General features: G+C 43.8%; 1 protein-coding gene across 1 annotated transcript in view; it reads right to left on the bottom strand.

Annotated features, from left to right (window-relative positions):
- LOC125022117 (ADAMTS-like protein 1) overlaps nucleotides 1–20,248 on the bottom strand; it is a 96,168-nt gene that overhangs the window by 51,016 nt on the left and 24,904 nt on the right. The window contains exon 2 of the mRNA XM_047608431.1: nucleotides 7,265–7,381. Coding sequence (XP_047464387.1) covers nucleotides 7,265–7,381 — 117 coding nt within the window. The remainder of the gene's footprint in view (nucleotides 1–7,264; nucleotides 7,382–20,248) is intronic.

The raw sequence follows: 20,248 nt of genomic DNA, 5'->3' as shown, positions 1-20,248 counted from the left end.
AAAAGAGGGACATACTTTAGCTTGTAGCTCGTTCACTTCTTAACTTAAACTCTGCTCCGCATGTGTGGCAGGGATCATTCAGCAGCAGGTAATTACTGCTGTAACTCAGGTTAACGCTGTTGCTTACACTGGAGACGGGCTACATACTGAGGCTGCCTGAGCCAAGTGAGCACTATGAAGAGCTCCTACAGAAGCTTACGTTGGAGTCCCACTTAAGTTATTAAAGTTGTTACTACCTCCCCGCGCTTGGTTTATTTCAAGTCAAGTACCACAAGGTGAAAAACAACTTGTCCAAGAGACTGTTTTATTTTAAAGTAAACTTTGTTATTTTTTTTATTTTTTTTTCTTAATGGCACTATAGCCCAGGCATCAGACGGAGAACTTGTCAGACGGAGGTGTTCTTATTTGGCTGTGATACCAATGTTTTGAAAACTGTTGCGAATTTTGCTTTTATTCAACCTTTAACGAAACCCCTTTCCTTAGCAAAGGCCTTGACTGATCCCGTCCACGTGCCTAAACACACATTGAGCTACAGGCCTAATTGTAACAATCACCTCCACTTGGAGACAATTATTATGTGCTGCGCCAAAACCGAGAGCGGAGACATCCAAAAATTCCTTGATGAAACTTCCTGGCTTCGGCACGACCCTGTGTGTCTGTTTGTGTCTGTTTGTGTCTGTGCATGCCTGGGTAAACGCATGCCAAACCTGAAGAAGAATACAAACATCTGCAACAGGGAGGGCAACCTGAAATGTAAACAATTAGAAATCAATCACTTGCCTCAGAAAATGTGTGCGTGCCTTCACACGCCACGGAGGAGCAGACACTGCGAGAAGGGTGAGGAGAGAAGACTGCGGGGGTGACGGGGGAGGATTTTTTCCCATTAATCAAAGACAGTTCTGCGCGAGGTGGCATGTGATAGTGTTGAATGCTTAAGGAGCATGAATCACAAACACGTGGATTCCTGCTGTATAACACAGTGCAGAGTGCAAACACAAACAGCTATGGGATTACATGAGGGTACGCTGCGCAAAAGCCTCTAGGAAGGGGAGTGTGCACGCAGCAGTAGCCAGCAATAGACACACTGCTGGTTGCATGCATTCACACACAGCCACATTTGTTATGTGGGTGTTGTGGTGAGGTCTTGTCCCTGGCGGTATTACCTCAGCAGCACCACTCCAGTACCCACAGCGCACTGATGTGAGACCACATCAAGTAGGGGGAGATATTCGCTGCGGCGTGGTGCGGGCCAAGGATTTACTGAACACATATGCTGATGGAACAAACACAGGGGTGAGGGAATGATCCCCAGTCCAAAGCCACGTGGCTTTACACCACATTCACCAGCGCTCAGCACTTTCTTCAAGAGCGCTGGGACCGAGCCTCCAAACAGCACACAGATGTGCCAAACACCAGTCAGCTAGCCAAAGCGTACAACTCAGGAAGGCTGCATGTCTCCTCGTTCGCTGCCTTCCCTTTCAGTGCTTTCTTTATCTTGTTGTAAAAGAAAAAAGGAAAAAAAAAAACTGGATAAAATCTCTACTGCAAAGAAAGTGTTTCGCCTGTTCAACAAATCTCCCATACAGCTGGCTCTGCAAAAACAAGCATTTGCATTTACGGCTAACCGGAGTCACAAAAGTAGCTATAACTCACCGTTTACTCAAGGTTTTCCAATCCAACTACAGCATGGATACAAAGAGGCAGTGTTTCTAATAAACAGCTCAGTCAATCGCATGCAACACGGACTGATCCAGGGAAGTCGATCTCTCTAAAGAAAACAAGTCTAATAATGAGTAAATACTCAGAAAATGTGATTTCACAACACAGTGATGGGACACAGAGTTTCACATCTATAAATACACTCCAGTGTTCATGCATCTACTGTTGATTGGAGTATAATTAATGAAAAGGGAAAACCGTGAGAATATCTGTACATTTTGTTTCAATTGAAACTTTTAGTTTTTTTTCCATTTTTACAACCAGTGCGCCAAAGTTAAAGGGAAGGTTGATTGAATTAAGATAAGATAAGCTAATGCTTTACTTATCCCCAGTGGGGAAATTCAAATGCTACAGCAGCACAAGTCAAGAAAAAACAGTGAGAAGAACAGAAAAGAAATATTAAATAGGACACAAAGAGCATGCAGCCCAAAATACATTAAATAGGACAAAGACTAAAGTCAACAAAACTACTATATAAGACAGAAGTGACAACAGCTGCCACAGTTGGTCTTTGAACAATGAATGCAGGCATGTTAGCTTAGCTTAGCTTAGCTTAATGCAATCTTAATTGCATTTTTTGAATTCACTGCTCACACTGTGTATACTGACTGTCAGAGTGAAGCATATTCTTCTATATTTTGTACATTCTTTCAAATTTGATACCGTCTTTTATTGTTTCTTGTATATATTTTCATACATTAATCTACGCGACTGTCATAGTTTCCCATACATGCGATAAATAAACACCGTCTTATGTCAATGCACCCCATTCTCTCGTTTCCAGTCTTTATGTTAAGCTTACGTTGAGCTAATTGAAACATAAGCTCTACTTATCCAGCTCACAGCAACATAGCAAATAAGTGTGCTTCCAAAAAAAAAAATCAAACTTAACCCTTTAAAAGAACCACAAGAACAAAGATCCATGTTTCTCACCAGCATGTTTTGTGTTTACTCTTGAAGCCTAATAAACGCGTTGAGTAAATTTTCCTTAGAAATCATTTTTGAAGAGGAGACAGACATTCATTGCTTGTCAATCATTCGTACGCTGTGCACACGACTGCCTATGTGCATCCTTGTGGCATTCTTGGCTAAACCTAAGAAGAAACACCTTCAAACATGACGTGCATACATGTAGCACCAGGGGAATAGCGTATAGTGGAAAAAGGGGTTTGAGTCCAAGCATTGTCTTTGTCTGCCAAAACCAACATGTCCATCCTTTTAATGAAGACAAATGAAGTGTTTAATTGCGCAAGACTGTCGCCCTTTCCACCTGGCGCAACATGCAGAACGCAGCTGCCAAGTCAGCATGAAGCTCAGCAACGGGCTCCGGTCTTTGCCGAGCTGCTGCTGCCATGGCCACCGAGCGCTCCCCACTCTGCGTGCCACTCAAACTGGCCCCTTGGCCCTACTATCCCAGCACCGATTACTCCAAACCATGACGACCGGCCAAAAGGCGTAACCCGCCTCGATTCTCGTTCACCCCGATGGTTCTCAATAAGAAAAAAAACGCAGCCCTGACGGTTGCTGCTTGAGGTGCAATTGAGCATGTAAGACGTTAAGGCCTGAACTGCCTGGCACGGGATGAAGAGAAGGGCAGAGAGGAAGGAATGTCTAACCAAACACCCAACGTGTATCAGAAAGACGAGGGAGAGAAAAGGTGTGAAAATACAACAACTTAGCAAGAGGACCGGAGCGCCGTTTTCGCGAAACATGTAAAGGCAGGTGAAGCGGAAGTGTCCTCACGCCAGGCCTGGAGTCAAAGCTACAAAGGGGGGGTCTAATGACTGTCATTTCCAACCACTTACCTGCCACAGCCCCATAATATCCTGGTCCTTCTTGGTGTGTTCAAAACCCAAAATGTGACCCAGAGCAGCAATTAGTGCGTCCAGACCCAGATTAAAAGCAGGACAAATGAACTAAAAGACCTTTTTTTTCAGGTCTGTCAAAGTACAGGTGGAATAACATACAGTTACAGAACAAAGGTGCAGGTGACTCAAGTGTTCAAGCCAACATAGTAAACTCTAATGTATTTTTTTAGGAACTCCAGTTAAGAAATCTAACGCATGTACTTGAGTAAAACTTTCAGAACAGAGGCCGCCCCTTAAACTTTCCAAGACATTTAATCACCTTTCAGTTCATCATTTTAAATTATTATTTTTTGGCCTGTACGTGACAAACTCAGCAGCCAGAGGCAGCTGTTTCCAGTAGAAACCAGCTTTAGAGCATCGAGCAAGATGAAGACTTTTTAACGAGAGGGATTACATTAACTGAACTCATGAGATGACTCCAAACATGACATGACAGTTTGGCTTTGTGTCATGGTGTAAGAAGTAGAACGAATATGCATTTATGTTAAAACAACTTTACACCAATCAGACATAACATTATGACCACTTTCCTAATATTGTGTAGCTTCTCCCTTGTGCCTTTAACACAGTTGTGACTCATCAGAGAATGGACATGGGCCTTTTGAGGATGTTGTCAGTGGTGTCTGGAAACAGGACGGGGTTAGTGGGGGTCTTTAGGTCCTATGGGTTGACGGGAGGGGCCTCTGTGGATCATCCAACAGATGATTGATCAGTTTGGGATTTAGTCAATTTGGACGCCAGGTCGACACCTCGTTGTGTTTTTCTGTTGTTCCTGAAGCATTTTTGCATGTGTGTGTTCTGGGGATGGCTGCTCCCATCAATGACTGTCACTGCTATGGGGTGGGGTGTGCCTGGTTTGGTGTAAGTGGGTGGTAGAACATTGAATTGCCACAAGATGGTCAATGTTATTTACTTCACACACACACAGTCTGTTACATGAAGGATCAGTGGTCAGTATTTGCCGTCTACACATTAGCCGCCATGCGTTGCGTCCCTCTTTCTATCTTCTTCCTCATCTTTCCCGACTCTTACAGCATTAACAATACTCGTTCTCTGTCCTTCTTTGTCTTTCGTTCACTGTCAGTCACCAAGGCAGAGGAGCAGCTGCCGTGTGTATCGCGGTTCTGAAACAGGAACTTTCAAGGTCCTAGATTCATTGCAGTTAAACCCATTTGTCAAGAAAACACACAAGTCAATAAAATCTTGACCGTTTTCTAGCAAAATTCGGTTCTCAAAACTGCGGCAGATCAAACTAATGTTCCAGGGGGGAAAATAATTCATGGTCAAACAATGACTGGGAGATAGATTTATGAGCAGCTTTTGTGTTTATCCTCACAGCCTGTCTCATTCAGTCTCATGACACAGAAAAAAAAGAAACTTTCTCAGACTTAGCAGCCAACATCGCAGCTTATCGGACCCCCCACACGCTTTGAATCAAGGAACCTCTCAACCCGGAACCCTTCCTTTACATGTGTTTATGAACGCTGACGTTACTGAGGCTCCACAGCGCATGCACGCCATCACATAATGAATATGGGTTAATTTACAAAGGTATGTTAGAGCTTAGTTGTGTAAGACAGCTCTATTCCTTCGGAGCAGCTTGCGTCGAGGCTGCCAGGAAAAACACTTTCCTTCGGAGAGAACAATTCATCTGTGGCCCTCTTGGGGGATAGGATAAAGGGTGCTGGGGAGGTCAGTCCCACTGCCCACCGTCCGACCCTGGCATACAGTCATGAAACAAGAGAAAGCGAATACACTCTGGATTCGGAGGTCTGCCTCCTGGGTTTGCTCGCTAATTAAGCCGCGTTTATCTTGGCTTTGAATCAAGCTTAATATTGAACCTAGATCCAACATAGAACAGCGCCACAGGCACGGGGAGACTGAAACCAGGCGAGTGCTGAAAGGAATCACAAGTGTGGCTCCTGGGTGTCTGTGCGCTCCTCATCTTAAGACGTGTTAGCATCAGTATCTGCAACAACGTTCAGATTCAGAGTCACCGTGGCATTTTTACACTGGAAACTGAAAACCCCATAACATTAAATCTTATCTGCTTAAGAGTTTCAGATTTTAAATGTCTAATATTGGAACTTTCTCCGACGCTTGTGCCCCCAAGAGACAATTTACCCACCTTTTTAAGTCACAGGAAAGAAAAATTCAGACTTTTATCACCACAAAGCACCTGTCTGATGACGGCAAATAAAATGCAACCAATAGTCCTTTTAACAAATCCCACGAAGAGCAACTGAGGCTTGGATGGCTCGAACACGGTGCGTCGGAGTGGATACATAAATACCCTTCGCATGATGTTGGGTTTGAAAGTCGCTCAGAAACTAGCTAATGCAAATTCAAAAATTCACTTGAGGTCGGTGCGTCATAAATCACGCTGCAGCTTGGTTACAATATGAAATCCAACAGCTGTAAAGATTTGTTTGTGGTTTCTAACTACAGTGCTGCGCACATGAACCACAGCATTTAAATTCTTGACTCTTAATAGAGTTTTGAAATGGTTTTTCCATTAAGGCCGCCTCTGGGATATAAACGTGCACGAAAACAGCAAAGACGGACCAAAAAAACACTGAGGAAATAGAAATGATTTACAGATAGCGGGCAGGGCAACGTTAGCGCGGATATTACAGACACTCGCTCTGCCCGGCTCTGATCCATAACTCTATCCGGCACATGAGAGCCGTCACATAAGCCCTCGCGATCTCCCTTCAAAGTGCAGCGTCGGGTTCAAGCAGATTTTTCGTTTCAAGAGAAACATCACTGCGTTGGATTAGTATTCAACACGCGCTGGGATTTTTTTTTTTTTTTTTTTGAATATTCAATAAGCCAAGGTTAAAAAGTCATCCACTGAGGCATGGGAGCTCGGGAAAAGGTGTGTTCGAAGGACGGGCACCTCGCTGCACGGGTCACATGTGCTGGTGAATGCACATAAAGCAGAAGAATGCGAGTGAAGTCTGGTCAGTTGCATAACATCCTGACTGCAAACAGAAAAGTCGGTTTGTGTTGCTGCTTGTGATGAGTTTTAAGAGATTCCTCTAAATTTGTGCCAGGGCCAATCTGGTCACAAAGGAAGGATGAGATGGGAGAGCTACATGTCGCTGTGTGGGACAGCAGCAGCAGCAGCTCAAACCCTCCCTCCCTCCTCCTCCCTCCTCCTCCCCCTGCAGTTAGATAAAACATCTGGGTGAGAGGCTGGCTAAAGAAAACCGCTACGGGCAGGACTCATGTCTCATCAAAGGTGATGACAGAGTGGGAGTAATGTGATGCAAGAAAGGCGCCCCACCCTCGCACATGCAACGGGTGTCAAGTGTGTGTGTTTGCATGCGCTGCCCTGTTTCACATCAAGCCGGGTCAGCCCGCAGTCAGATTACACCTCCCTCCCCCACGGCCCACAGTCATCATTCACTCGCACTCATTACCGAGGTGTAATATGGAGTATTTTTCACTCCTATGGTGTGGCGTGTTATCTAAACACACCGTGATGGATTTATTAGTTGATTTAGTTTCATCTGACATCTCCGTTTATTTCCTTATTCGAGTTATAAAGGGAAGAGAGTGTGAGATTTGAGATTCGTGTTTAAGGAGCAGTCCGCTAGAATTAAGCTGTTACAGTGAGTGGAGCGTGTTTTTTTTTCGTTTTTTTTTTTTTTTTTTTGAGGTAGGGAACTCACCGAGTCGTCTGGTTTCGGGCCGCTGTCGTGGAGAGGCTCTTCGGGAAGATGGTCCCGTCGAATCAGAGTGAACTCCCTGATGAACACGGCTTCCCCATCGTTGGACCCCACGGCAACCTGAAAAATAAGGCTGGCGTAAGCGAATAGCAATGTAACACCATGGGAACGGTTACTCAAATACTTCGGTATTAGCATTTTATGCTGTGGTCCACCTCCACTTCACCACATTTCAGAAGAAAACACTTAATTTTCTGCTCCAATACATAGCTTTACTTTAGTTACTTGTACTCCCTGTTTACATACTCCCATTAGGTCGCATGCTCAGGTCTGCATGCACCCATTCCTGTAATTATTCAGGTCATTGCATCACATGTATAATCCTTTTTTTTCCCCATCTTTCTAAATTGTATACACAGTTTTTTTTCTTCTTTTCTGCAAAGTTAACTTATTTAATGTTTGTGGTGCTGGTAAAATTCCTGTGTACACTGTACATTCGGCCAATAAAGAGATTCTGATTCTGATATTACGATTTTACAAGTTGCATAAAGTTTCCAATTTCCGCTTGTTTTCCTTTCCTCTCAGCTTTTCACGTGCCTTCGATAAATGTTCAAACGATCAAACATCTCACCAAAAATCAAAGATCAGAGAAAAAGCTCCGTCACTGAAAACAGATTTGTTTATCAAAACCTTCCTTCTTTCCTCCTCTGTCACCATCCCACTGCCCCTCACATTCATCTGCATCTGCCAACTAGCAAAATGCTGCTCACACACAAATAAGATCTAATGAGGCCATACACAACAATATACACTGCTCAAACTCAAAATAAAGGGAACAATTAAACGACACAATGTAAATCCAAGTCAATCACACTTCTGTGAAATCAACCTGGCCAGTTGGAAAGCAACATCGTGAATCAATTGCACCTGCTGTTGTGCAAATGTAACATAAAGGAGTGGTTCTGCAGATGGTGACCACAGACCATCATCCTCATCCTTTCTGGCACTTTTGTGTTTTGTCAGTGATCTCACTCCTAGAGGTAGCATGACACGGTGCCTACAACCCGCAGAAGTTGCTCAGGTAGTGCAGCTCATCCAGGATGGCACATCGATGCGAGCTGTGGCAAGAAGGTTTGCAGAAGGAGCACTGCCAGAGCCCTGCAAAATTCACCTCCAGCGGGCCACTACTGTGCATGTTTCTGCTGCAACTGTCAGAGATAGACTCCATGTCCACAAGTGGGGCTTGTGCTTACAGCTCAACACCGTGCAGGGCACCAGGGCACCAGAACACCAGGATTGGCAGATTCACCACATTGGCGCCCTGAGCTCTTCACGGATGGGAGCAGATTCACACTGAGCACATGTGACAGACGTGACAAAGCCTTGAGACCGTGTGGAGAACGTTCTGCTGCCTGCAACATCCTCCAGCATGACCGGTTTGGCAGTGGGTCAGAAACGGTGTGTGGAGGCATTTGTTTGGAGGGTCGTACAGCCCTCCATGTGCTAACCAGAGGTACCCTGGCTGCCATTAGGCACCAGGATGAGATCCTCAGACCTACTGTGAGACCATATGCTGGTGCAGTGGGCCCTGGGTTCTTTCTGATGCATGACGATACAAGGCCTCATGAGGCTGGAGTGTCAGCAGTTCATGCATGATGAAGGTATTGATGCTATGGATTGGCCTGCCCGTTCCCCAGACCTGAATCCAATCGAGCACATCTGGGACATTATGTCTCTTTCCATCTACACCACGTTGCACCATAGGGCTTAACGATTATGGAAAACATTATAATCACGATTATTTTGATATTGAAATTGCGATAATGTTAATTAACACGCATTGATTAAAAAAAAAAGTATTTATTGAACCACCAAAACTCAACTTTAAATACTTTTTATAGCATAAAGGTAACAGCCTCCGTTATGTCTCGCTGTCGCTGGGAGCCGGTGGGATACGGAGCGGCATTGTAACGAGTGTCCTCAATGGAGGACTGTGTTGCGGTCGCGGTGGCTGAAGCGGTTTTTTGGGGGTCTTTTGCTCCTTCAATACTTTGTCAGAACTTTAAATGGTTAAATACATTTGTCGTGTTGCTTTGCGGTGCAGACACGACGGTGCAACAAACTTTGCAAACAATCTCCTTCTGCTCCACGTCCGACAATTTGAATCCAAAATGTCTCCAAATGAACTAAGTTGTCCTACCTTTCTTTCAGCTAAAGGCTCAGGCTGGCTTTCTGCCATGCTGTCAATCGCTTATTCCACAATTGATCCACACACGTCACATGCTTGCTGCAGCTGCATGCGACAGTGGTGCGTTCACGGTGCTTTTACAGCGCAGGAACTTGCAAAAACACTGTGCGGCACATTAATCGTTTTTATGATTGTGAGAAGCTAAAATCGAAATCGCGATCGAAATTCGATTAATCGTCCAGCCCTATTGCACCACAGACTGTCCAGGCACTGTAGGGAGGTCATACTGGCAACCGGGAGGCCACACACACACTACTGAGCCTCATTTTGACTTGTCTGGAGGAATTTCCACTGAAGTTGGATCAGCCTGTAATGTGATTTCCCACTTTCATATTGAGTTTGATTCCAGACCTCCATGGGATAATAATTTTGATTTAGATTGATCATTTTTGTGTTATTTTGTTCTCAATGCATTCTACTGTGTAATGAATAACGATTTTCAACTGGAATATTAAAATCACTGAGATCTAGGATGTGTTATTTTAGTGTTCCCTTTATTTTTTTGATCAGTGTACATATATCAGCCACAACATTAAAACCACCAACGTGTAAAGTAAAACCAGACCAGCCATCCCCAGCAGGATGCAGCCTGACACACAATATTAGGAAGGTGGTCATAATACTATGCCTGATCTGTATGTAAGACCAATATTTTTACTTTAAGTTTGCTGACAATACTTTGCTAACACTTTTCCTTGAGTAGGAGTTTCCGTGAGATTTTCCACCTGCTTGTAATGAAATATTTTAACCTCCAGACATGACAGACAACTGTAGATGTACACTTTATTAAAGAGCCACGGTGCACTTGCGAGGGAATGCTTGTCAGACGGCCTAACAGAGTGTGAAACGTTCCACCTCTCAACATTCCCGACGTGGAAATGTGAGCAGCAAAAATGTTAACAATTCAAACCATTTGTAATTGACAACTGTGCAACGTTCTTTTAAAAAAAATACATTACCACACAAAACTACGTTGGTGTGTAGAAAAAAAGTACAACAAACAGGTATCCAACTGCTGCTGAGTGAATGTACTGCAGCAGGGTTTTGGTTCATTGTTTAAGATTATTCATGTCAAACAGTTCCCATATAATTTCATCACCCGACTCTGGAGCAACAATGAGGGATTCAAATAAGTAAAACTGAGCATTGTGTGTTTTTCCTCAAGGCTTGTTCTCTCGACCGCACATCTCCCTCGATTATCGTTACGGGCTCCGGAGAAATTCACAGCACATGAGATCTGATACCGCAAGATGAGGTGGCCCACTTCTTCACTGGAGACTGGTAGGGGGGCATCTTGGACAGGGCCCATTAGCAGCACAGCAGGGCCCGCATTCTGCAGGATGCACAAATTCACAGAGTGGGGGCCCTCAGCTGCTCTCCGTGGGTCATAAACACCCTGTAATGACCCGGGTCAATTGCCTGTCTCCCAGGCATGTGCTATGGCAGTGCAAACCAGAGCAGGGAATGTGGGTTTGGGGTTCCTGAGGTTCTTCACATTGTAGGGGTTGCAGATTTTTTGCCATGAGGCAAAAAAAAAAAAAAAGTGCTGCTAAGCAACTACAGCAAAACTTACAGCAGTTTCTGTGGGAAACAGCCACAGAGTGACTCTTAAATAAGACAAATCAAATCTGGTCTAAAGCCCTACACTCAGCAAAGCTTAGCTGCCGTCACTTAGACTGTTGTGGCTTCTGTAACGCATAAGTCACGGCAGCGCAATGTGGACAAAAGCCTCCTTGGATGGCAAAGACATTTTTGTAAGTTAGAAATGTGAAGATTTGGCACATTTTACTGGAAAAGGTGGAAAAAATGAATTTTTTTTTACACTGGGCTGTTAATAAATTGCCACATGCAAAGCGCAAATCAGGAAAGACATGAGTGTGAAGACTTGTGTGAGAAAGCTAGAAAATGTACGTCTTGAAATCTAATAGCACGTTTCTCAGCACATTCTCGAAGCTACACACACACATTGTGAATTTAGCGCATTTAATATGGGAAACCTAATAACTGATTATCAAAACACATCCTACAACTGTGCGTCTGAAAACAACACGAGATCTCCGCTACGCCACAGTGAAGCGAGTCCTCTCTGCCTCCGACGTTGAAAATGAAAATGCTGAACGACCACAAGTCGGGGGGTAAAGCAAACATGAGCCAAGCGTGTGAACTTTAAGAAGGTTTGGTCGATGTGTGTGTGTGTGTGTCAGCTAAGATGTACGAAAATAAAAAAATAAAAAAAACCTGAGTGACCAGATGTCCTTGCTCAAGGCTAAATGGAGGCCCCGGCTGAGATGAACACTCCGATTGTGTCTTTCTCAAGAGGTTTTTTTTTTTCCCTCCCCCTGTTCACATGAAATTATTTTCTCCCACACTTATAGTGTCTTAACACCAGACAAATCTGACAGCTATTTCCTTGTCATTCCGAAACCGGCATCCATCCTCCTTAAAGAAGTGGGATATGCTGGAACAAGAGAGAGCTACACGCTAATGCTGCATGGCAGCTACGCTCTCCCTCGCTGGAGTCTTGAAAGGGGGATCTATCAACTCGTTTCCCTAAGAAAACAAGCTGGCTGCTCAGTGCCAATGTCAAGCATCCTGAACACCCCCACTGGACAGAAAAATTAGGAACTGAAAGAGGTCTTGATATTTCCAAGAGAGCCAGAGTTCAGACATCGAGTTAACGTCCGAGGAACGGAGGTGGAGCGCCATCCTTAAATTGCAAACAGAATCCTCAGAAATACATTTACACACTAAAAAAAACTCAAATGTGATATTAACTTATTTCGTTCCTGTGTGGATTTCAAATAAGCTGCTTTCAGTTTTCATAAAAACAATTCAACCAAAGTGTTTTGGTTTCTCATGACCCCCATTCGTGTCAACTGTAGTAGTGTGATTTTTATTCATATATATATAACTTTTATATAGCTCACCTGTTAATACACAATTAAAGGCATTGATGCTTTGAGTGACAGGCTGACAGCTTCTTGTTTAGGCTACACCCACACACTGAGCTTTTGAATAAGCCGGGTGTTAGGCGTGCACGGACAAGTCGACGACGCTACAAACCTTTGAGCAAAAAAAACTACTAGCGTGGAAAGTTCATCAATCTTTACACCTTAAAGCATAGGTCTCCAACAGGGGGTCTGTGGAGGTACTGCAGGGGGGTAAAAAGTCTTTGGTTGATTAGACATTTTTTATAGCTATATATATTTAATTTCCCCCCCCCAAAATTTAAATTTCTTTAAATACACATTAACATGAATCCAACATATTTTAGCCGCTGGCTAAGCTAGTTAGCTGGTGTCTGCTTGTTGGTTACTAGTGGTAGCTGACTGCTACGCTGCTGGTCGGTTTCTCAGTCGGACCGGGCTTCTAAATGTGTTTTGCCTCGGATCTTGACACAAGGGATGGTAACATCTCATCCTGTGTAATAATTACAGTAACGGGATAAAAGGGAGGCAAAAGACGTTATCTTCCAATCAGCACTCCTCTCATTCAGCGATACACGAGCTGCCGTTTCATACAGAGTGCCACGCTAACCAGACTTGTCAATCTAAGCCTCCTGTACGCAGTAGGACCCGCCCCTATCGCTGCTGAGCCAATCAAGAGGCCGTATATTACACGCTGACTCTGTCAGGTTCCCTGCAATTGGCTGAGAGCTTATTCAGTCCCCAGGTGAAATCCACACAGCAATATTAGCAAGAGCGAAGCTAACAGTGCATTCATTTGTTGAAACTCAGAGCAGTGGGTTTCCACCTGAACAGCATGCAGGGTTTGTGGGTTAGTTGCTTGCTCAAGTCACCTCAGCCACAGACGTAGGGGAGATTCTAACTCTGGTCCAAAAACTGTCCTCCAACCCCACACATCTCAAGGAGACTACGACCACTTGCACTGTGTCAGACCTGTGACCCATGGGTGTCTTGCGGGAGCCTCTTTAAACACAACTACATGGAGCCTATATCCTCCATGGGACCTAACGAGAGTGGAAGATCTTTCACATGCATGTACTAATGTTTGAGTTCATTTCAAATGAACATGACAGGGGTTAAGAAAACACACACTCCAGGTTTATAGGGTCACATGCTTTTCTGAAGAAACCAACTCAAACTGGCATATTGACCTAAACGTTAGGCTCGAACACAGCGCATAAGTGTGTGTGTGTGTGTGTAAGTCGCAAAGAGCAAGGGTGAAAGTAAAACAGGCAACCAGGCCGGTGATTCATTAACCTCCGAGGCGAGTTAGATTTCAAAGAGCTCTTCTCAACCAGGGAAGAGAAGAGGAAGTGAACTCAGGGGCAAGCCGGGTCTTCAAAAGCACATAATCAACAGTAATAACATCCAACCTGATATTATAATTGAGCTTTCCTATAACGCGGTGCCAGCTTCGAGTGTTTGGGTGGAAACTGTGAAAAATGAGCGACTTTTGCCATGCTACACTAGTCCAAAACCGAGACTTATGTTTCGCACTGCTGCCTTTGATTAATAAGATTCCATCCCATGTTTAGATAAGGACACCTTTTTCCAAGACTGGCTCCTGTCTGAATGAAACCTAAGAGCTAAAGATATTTTTGCTAATCCACTTTGAGTGGGATCCATGCGAGCTTTCACTTAGCACATTTTGAAGGAGGAAACATTGTGGCCTCCATTTCCTCTCCGTCTCTGCTCTTCTTTCATAAGCACAGAAAAGGGGTGCCTTTTTTTCCCCCTTTTCATCCGAGAACTTTGACCGTATCCATCCCTGGCCCTCACACATCGATCCTCTGGAGGATTTCAGAGCTCACCATGAAGGAATCGTAACATTATGAGCACTTAGTTTAACATTTACTCATCTAAGCCCATGACTACGTCAGGAATTCAAGGCTGATAAAGGTAAGAGTCATATAGGTTGTGATGGGGTCTTGGCTAAACAAAACACCCTTCAGTGGAAAAGCGGGGAGAAAAAACTCCTGTTTACAATTTTCACTTGCACAGGATACCTGTAACGCAGCAGCTCCTGGCTGAGCTCTCCGAGAAAACTAAATAAAGCTGAAAAGCTCTTTCATCACGTTCTCTGATTTCTGATGGATTATTTCGTTATCTAATGTTCTCCCTCGCGCTCCCTTTGAAGATGTACCATCTCCCTAATTTCTCTGCCAGATTTCTCTCAACTTGATTTACTAGAGTCCGTCTCCCAAGTGCAGAGAAGAGTGGCGGGGAGCTCAACTTGTCTCCGTTGCTGCAATTTTCATCTCCATTTCTTGTGAACTGCACAAGAAATGGAAAGCCTGAAGGAAGTACGAGAGGAAAAAAAAAAATCTACCTGTGATAGATGAAAACCTTTCCTGGCACCGTCATCACATCCTTTTGGACTCACGCTCTGTTTCGTTCTTGTTTTAATGTCTCATAATGATGCGTGGCACCTACCTAATGATGCATGAGCACTCTGAGCGCAGCGTTTCAATGCGCTCACGAAGCTTTGCTCACACTTTGACGCGTTTTCTGCTGAAATGCGATACTGGAGCAGAGCATAACGCGTGAACACATCAGTTAAAAGTGTAACCCAAATGAAACAGAAAGACTTTTGTGGGATAATTGGCCGGGCCTTATGTTTATTTAGGCAAGACACGGGCGGCACAGTTCAAACATGACACACTAGCTACAGCACCTTAAAGCATATACTTTGCATACTTGGGTTGCATCTGTGCATCAATGTGTATTTGTTAAGCTCAGGTTCTTGTGCCGTAATGACAGGAATGCTTTATCCCTTTGAACTTAAAACAGCACATGGACATTTTTGTAAGCCGGTTGATTACAAAAGCTTTTGTCACTAATTCAGTTAAAATAGAGAAAAGGTGAATCATCCCTTTATGCATGGTCCTAAATGTTTCACTAGAGGACCGCAGCTCTTATATGGATTTGAATATGTGAACCATGTCCATATATAGCTATCACTGGAAAATAGAGGAGGATCATAGAGACGAAGGAAAGATAACGCTAAGAATTCTATTGGGTCCTGGCCTTTGCAGAGGTCATAAACTACAGAGTGTTGCTTGCAACAATATCCTCAATAAACACAATACTTTGATCACTGAGCTCCTTGCTTTTCAAACAGACGGATACAAAGGAAGACCACTCTCACACGTGAACGGTTTCCTTCTGCTCGTCAAAAGCCATGGCATTGGAATCAACCATTTCACCTGAACATCACAGCCTTCCGTCGGCCCAGCCCAGGTGCAGACACAGCGAAGGACGCCAAAAGTACGAAAATGCGTGGAAGAGGAACTCCAAAGACTGGTTCCCTCCAGACATGGCCTTGGTGAGGAGCGAGCTGCACATCAGGAGGCCAACAACGAACAGAAAAAAATCAACGGACTGGTCATGGACATATTACTGACACCTGCCAGGAACTATGGAGTGTGTTTGCTTTGGAGGCCTTCAAGGTAGCAAATGCAGATTTGCACATTTTAAATGTATAACAGATCTGTTAGTTCTCAAACTAGCATCCAATCTTTTACGTTCTTGAAAACTTGAAAAGGAAAGGTATTGATCATTTCACGTGTGACGAAAGGATCCGATACAGTTCCACCAAAGCAAAGTAATAACCATTTCATGACCACCCTTATCAATACAGATGCAATCAAGTCGTGCTTCATACGTAAGCAAGTGTGTCTTGGTGACGCATGTTGTAAACCTCTGAGTTTATTGACCGTGTGCAGCGAATGACTCAGCTGGACAATGTACTGTATCTCATCTTGGTTATATGAGTTGTGAGTGCTTATCTTTTCTTTTCTTTATCAACTTCCTTTAGGTGTTTGGTTCATCATGTGACGAAAAAGCGTCTGCAAGACATCAACACAGAGACTAACAGACATTGTTTATTATCAGCACCACCACTCTGCTGGGAATATGACGTCTACAGTATGAACTTAACATGAAAACAATAGGTGTAATGTAAATGTACTATGTATGGCTTTGTACAAACAGTTTTTGCTACAATATTTAATAAATACATTTTTATGTATTATGAATGGCTTGTTTTCTGATGTTTTTATATATTTCAATCTCATACAAAAAAGGAGGAACCTGCGGTGATGGGTATTGTTAAGGTTTTATCTGTTTTATCTATTTCTAAAATGGTAAATATGCACAGCAACAGAGCTAAGGGAGAGAGCTCAAAAATTAGTGGCACCAAAAATGAAGCACCGAAATCTGCATTGCTTTTCGGTCTGGTTACTACCGTTTGTATCAGCACCGGTGCCATTAAGGTACCCATACCTAGGAACCTGTGTGTAGCTGGAGTCACATGGTTGCTATCCAAGCTAAAGTTGGATACAGAAAACAGAAAACAAACAGAAGATGCTGACCTTGTTCCCTCTAAAAGTCAGAAACGCATCTACTGCTCAGGCACTTCTCAACCATGCTGCGAACGTTTGTAGCCTGGAAGCCGGCCTGAAACCTCCATCGCGCAAAAAATGTTTGTGTTGGTCTGGAGTGACTCCGTTGGGAACTCATTATGCTTTGGCAAAGATCTGCCAGGCATCATGGTCATCCGCATCATCTGAGCACTGTGGAGCTGAAACAAAATTGCTCTGAGTGGTGTAGGCCTATCCAATTACCCATATTGTGTTACGAGTTAAGTTCAACTATGTCGGGCAAGAACATTTTGTTAATCTGTACACAAATATAGAAAATGACAAATAAGGGTTTTGTGTCCATGCTAAGGACCTCCCAGTTTGCAGCTCCTTCTTATTGCACATTAGTATGAATCATTTCATTGAACTCTCAGCAAGAAAACAAATGTTTCACAATTGAACTGCTCCCTAAATCATCTCGTATTTTTATTTCACCCTGATTTAGATGACCTACTACACTTTTTAGGGACTAAATAGACGCTCACAGAACAGCCCTTCGCTTCTTACATGTGAGTGATTTTTTTATGGCTGCAGCCCTCTGACTGTGTCCAATGGGTTCTCTGTGTAAGGCAACAGGATAACTCATCTGAAGAGGTCATCATCGATCATTTTATTCAACAGTTGTCACCAGCCATTTTTCTTCAACTATCCTCTGGCTTTTACAAGAATTCCTTCTAACCGCAAAATATCAGCCTGCAGTACAAACAGAGACAAAATACTGTAATGCTCACACCGGCTGTGCCTTTACAATAAATCACAACTCGTCACTCCTGAGCTGACCACATGCTGACTGCAACCTGAGCGCTTGACCCGTCCAAGTGTGCAACATTAGCAAGTAGCATATTTCCTGCTAAGCAGACAGGTTAGTCCACCTGCTGGCCATGTGTGAGGTCATGAGGGTTCATTGGGGACTTTCTACTTTAGCGAGGAGCTCATTACGTGGCGCGACAACACGATGCCGACAACCCCTGGCTTGCACTACAGATGGAGCCATGAGATCCTCTGCATCCCGTGAGCCAGCAGAGAGACATATGAGCAAAAATAGCTTTACAGCTAAGATTAATCTCTGCACCAGACCTGGTGTGGTTTTCATGCTTAGGTAACGACCACTCTTATGTTTAATGGGGAGGTTTTTAATAAAGCCCTCAAAAGAAGTCTGACAGCTCAAAGAACAGCATGGAGTCCAGTATCAGAACATACTTGAAGACCACAGAACCATAACCATTTTTATACAGTACATACAGTATTCTACTTCCACTGTGCTGATGATTCCGCATGACTCTCCCTCTGTGGAGATTGAATACGAAGTCAAAGGAATAGCGTTGTTTTCTCCTGCTTTGCGGTGTCAGATCAACACCACAAAGATCCCCTTTAGAGCATTTGTCTTCCTGATTTAATGTTTACAGACTTAGAGCTGGGTTAGCAGCATTTCTGTCCAGGAAAAAGAGTCAGTCTACAACATGAGCAGACAATAAATGAGGCGTATTACTCCGTTGGCACTTCAATGACCGCTTAATGATTTATATTTTTGCATGAATGATTAATCTGATTATTACAGATGATTCACACAAGTAGCCACAGTCTCAAATAACTGTAAAGACCAGTTTAGTGTCCTTCAGGTCATTGTTTTGGTTCAACCCTTTTAAAGATTAGATTTTCAGAAAGTCTAATGGGGAACTGCTTGCAGATACGTTAATATCATACTGTACTATTATGTAAAAATTTGTATGTAACTGTCAGTCTGTTGGGTTCCTTTTCCCCCAAATAAAGCATATAGCTGCTATAGCATACTCACTTAAAGACACTAAAGAGGAACTGACACTCAGGACCCTACCAGCTGCAGGAAACGATGACAGGATTCCCACAAAGATGCCAGTGAGGTCAGAGAGAAAATGCAGTGAAGGGAAGACCAAGTCCTGACACACCACATGTCATTTCCTGAAACATCCAAGTTTCCTGCAGCTGACCAAGGTCTGCGACATGCACAGAGGGATCACCACTTAAATGCAGGATACAAGACCAAGAGATACAAATGTCTGATGTTCATTGCTTTAAAATTGAAAACATGTCTTAAACCAACACACCAAACTCAGTAGTTCATCAAAATCTAATAATTTATAAGCACTGTTCTGGATGTTGGCCCTGACTCATTAAATTAAATGAAATATATATTCCACTGTGGTCTAACTGTGCAGGGCTAAGCTCTCCATCAAATGAGTGGAAGAAAAAAAAGACCTCAGCTGGACTTTCTTTGACGTAATATCCTTGCCTTAAGACATCCGCCCAGTTTTGCATCTTCCATCACACCCACTTAAAGACAGAAAAGCCGCTGCCTCTGCCCATGATGGATGGCCTTGGCTCTTTGTTATAGCTGAGTCCACTGGGTAGCACAGGCAGGAAGATTATGCAAGTGTGTGAAACTCAAGCAGGCCTGGGTGGACAAATCATGACCGACTTGCATTTTCACAGGAGGAGATAGTTTACCAGAATCATCCATCTCCCGCTCCTCTGTCTGTCTTCCTGGCCTTAGGCTCAAAACAGATTGTCCAAATCCATCATGCAGCTTCACACTAAGAGGAGCATTTAAATGCTATAAATTACAACGGGGGGGACAGGGATGAGTGGTTTCAGGAAACCATGTGGGGAGTGATACAAGGATCTCCTTATCTGTGCAAAAAGCAAAATAAATGGCTCAGGATCGTATCAGATAAAGACTTCCTGTAGCTAGGGTTAGGGTTAGGGTTAGGGCTAGGGTTAGGTATAGTTAGGTCTTATAGTGTGAAAGACCAAAAGTCTAAATGGTGTACACTATCATATCAACACAACGATGGAACCATCAGACATGGGCAGGCGGAAATCTGCAGCAGCTGTGTGACAAGCTCTCCCTCGCAGCTTTTAATTGGTCTCATTGATTCACTGGCTCGTCTGCAGCTCTATCCAGTGGTGTTAAGTAACCGTGACATTGACTTCTATCAGTAATGGATCTGTGTGTGTGTGATGGCGAGTGTGTGAACACAAGATCACCCGCCACGAACAAAGCAGCTACAGAGATGGATGCTGCAGCAGTGGATTTCATTCAAAACAGTGCGCTGCACAGGCACACACCCACACACTCACAAACATCTGTCCTGCTTCGTCATATCAGCTCATAGAAGGATTATAATAGACAGCTGGGTGGCACAATTACAGCACAATGTTCCACACGGAGCAGGCCAACGGGTTCACGGCCTAGTACATGTGTGTTGCTGCACGACTGACTCGAAACACCAGGGCAATTTCACACATGAAGGTGACTGTCACCGGATGATTGATGATAACGGTTTATAAGGGTTTTTGTAGTGAAGCCGCAGAA

The sequence above is a fragment of the Mugil cephalus genome, chromosome 1 (assembly GCF_022458985.1).
Source record: "Mugil cephalus isolate CIBA_MC_2020 chromosome 1, CIBA_Mcephalus_1.1, whole genome shotgun sequence".
Classification (NCBI taxonomy): domain Eukaryota; kingdom Metazoa; phylum Chordata; class Actinopteri; order Mugiliformes; family Mugilidae; genus Mugil; species Mugil cephalus.
The sequence above is the reverse complement of the archived record's forward strand: the minus strand, read 5'-3'. Positions and strand labels throughout refer to the sequence as shown.